This window comes from Chaetura pelagica, unplaced genomic scaffold (assembly GCF_000747805.2).
Source record: "Chaetura pelagica isolate M959 unplaced genomic scaffold, ChaPel_1.0 scaffold768, whole genome shotgun sequence".
Taxonomy (NCBI): Eukaryota; Metazoa; Chordata; class Aves; order Apodiformes; family Apodidae; genus Chaetura; species Chaetura pelagica.
In genome coordinates, this window is record NW_009954312.1 from 110,328 (window position 1) to 112,882 (window position 2,555).

The following is a 2,555-nucleotide window of genomic DNA, read 5'->3' on the forward strand; positions in this document are numbered from 1 at the left end:
AGGGGTTTTTAAAATACCAGATATGTAATTACTCTATTCTTAAAGGAAGCAGGTGTTGCTCAGCAGGTCTCCTAGACATGAAGATAACAATAAAAGAAACATTACAACCTAGATCTTCTCATAGATCTATTTGAATCCATGGCATCACACTATTGCAATGCAGTCAAAACACCTTTTTGTCTCTCTGACATCTGAATTACTTTTTCATGGTATTTTGTGCTCACATGATCTCATCTGGGCACAGCAACTCAAAGATTTTGGTCAATAGGAGGGTAAGTTGATAGAAGCAGAGAGAATGGCTAGAGGACTAGACAAACCAGCACAGAAAGGTTGAAGGAACTGAAATTGCTTAGTCTGCAGAGTACAAAACAGAAAAGAGACGTGATAATGGTGCTCAAATACACAGAGATACAAGAAAAGTATGAACTTTTATGTCAGATGAGGCAGAACGAAAAAAAAAAAAAAGACAGACAGGTTGATAAATCAGGAATTCTTTCCAGTAGAAAGGAAACTATCACTGGACAAATCAAGTTAAAAAATTAAATAAATCCTACCCTTGTCCCATCCTGATAAGCCTACTTGCAGAAACACAAGGACACTGCTGTGTGGCTAGCTTACTTCTGAAAAGTTTCTTTCAGTTTGGTTCTCTATACTTTCTAGGCCACAAAGAATACAAGAACAGTATGTGATCTCTGCTGAGGTTTAACAGCTGCAGAACAGCTTAATGGAGTTTACAAGCTGGTGACTGTTAAAGCATCCACTGACAAAAACCAGTAGAAGCTTCAGGAGTAACCAGGCAGTGTGGAGATCCTCTCCATGAGATTAGCAAAAGAAAAAAGTTTATAAGCATTTCTGCTGCGTAGAAACACCAACTGAGGGCTGGTAAACACAAAGGGAAAAAAGAGGGAAATAATACAGATTAAGTTGACAAAGGAATCTGGTATAAATAGAGAGGTAAGTTTGAAATGCACAGTGCCAATATATCAGACAACACTGAATAGTGACCAGATTCCAGTCTTGATCTAAACTCTCAAAGTTGTTTTTTTAATGGAGTTCAACCAAAGCTTTGTCTCTTAAAGTGATTTACTGTGCATAAATACCTCAGCATCCACAGCAGGTCTTCCAAAATCTTACACCACCTACTCAACCAACTTTTGTCTCAACTTTGTAGAGACAAAAATGAACTGGCAGAAGTACAGTTACACTACTTTCTTCATTTAGATGTTCAATGTCCACCAATACTTAGCAGTATTTTTACATAAGAACTATCACACGAAAGTAACAACCAAGAGAGACAACAGCTGACCTCTGCCTGTTATTGCAGTATGGTTTACATACCTCATCCATGCCAGAAGCTGTGAAGAAAATGCCAATCTCTTCTGCATATTTCTTCAGCTCTCTATATTGGTCATGACTAAACTCCAAGTGGCGCTTGTGTTCCCCATAGGTCTTTCCCCAGGAGTGTTCAGATGTGTAGGGCCTTTCCAAGGCTTTCTTGTTAAACTTGTACTCCAGTTCACTCTTCTGGAACTTAGCACAGTCTGCTCCACAGTCCTGCAAAACAAGCAGGTGCACTCTGAGAGAGGTGCTCTGGAAATGCAAGTGTGACTGCACTCAGGATAAGTCTGAAAACACAGACTGTGCAAGGAACGTGCCCATTTGCAGAGGAGTCTTCACATTATCATCACAGCAATCACTGGAATGGTACGAACAGAGAGTGATAGGAGACCTGCACACACATGCACCCTTTTATTTCAGAATGCCTGTATACTTTGCTGAGCAGCAGTCTAGAAAAAAAACATACTAAAACTACCAAACTCAACCACTTCTTGCTTTGCATGCCACTTCTTCATTTCAAGAGTTGATTTCTGTGGTGGGGGGACCTTGCAGTGACCTTCCAGTACCTGAAAGGGGCCCACAGGAAGGCTGGGCACTAGGGCATGTGATGATAGGACAAGGGGTAATGGTTTCACTGGAAAAGGGTAGATTTTGGTTGGACAGTAGGAGAAAGTTCTTTAATGTGAGGGTGGTGGATCACTGGAACAGGTTGCCTAGAGAGGTGGTGGTGGCCCCAGCCCTGGAGACATCCAAGGTCAGGCTTGATGGGGCTCTGAGCAACCTCATCTAGTTGGAGACGTCCCTGCTTATGGCAGGGGTGATGGACTACATGACCTCTAGAGGTCCCTTCCAACCCACGATACCCTGTGACTCTGTGACGCTCCCTCAGCGACTGAGATGCCATTCCCTAACACAGGCAGAATGTATGTAACACCAATTCTCATGTACACAATCCCAAATTTTAAATACAGCTTGGTTATCTTACCGGGTGACATCAATACTACCTCAAAAAAACCCAAAAACAACAAACCTAAAGGCAAGCGAGTTAAACTGGAGGCTCATCAGAGACAGCTCAGCAGTTGCCGGGTTCCCGTAGTCACAGTGAGCCTGTGACACAGCCCAGGGGCTGCTGTGAGCCCCTGGGGGCGACATCCTCTGCCCGTGTGTGTCTGTCTGTCTGTCCGCCCGTCCGTCAGTCCGTCTGTCAGTCAGTCAGT

At 43.2% G+C, this 2,555-nt stretch overlaps 1 protein-coding gene across 1 annotated transcript in view; it reads right to left on the minus strand.

The window, feature by feature from the left end:
* NANS (N-acetylneuraminic acid synthase) overlaps positions 1 to 2,490 on the minus strand; it is a 6,889-nt gene extending 4,399 nt beyond the window's left edge. The window contains exons 1-2 of the mRNA XM_010004082.1: positions 2,422 to 2,490; positions 1,339 to 1,590 (exon numbers count right to left, since the gene is read on the minus strand). Coding sequence (XP_010002384.1) covers positions 1,339 to 1,590; positions 2,422 to 2,490 — 321 coding nt within the window. The remainder of the gene's footprint in view (positions 1 to 1,338; positions 1,591 to 2,421) is intronic.
* Between the last annotated feature and the right edge of the window lie 65 nt (positions 2,491 to 2,555).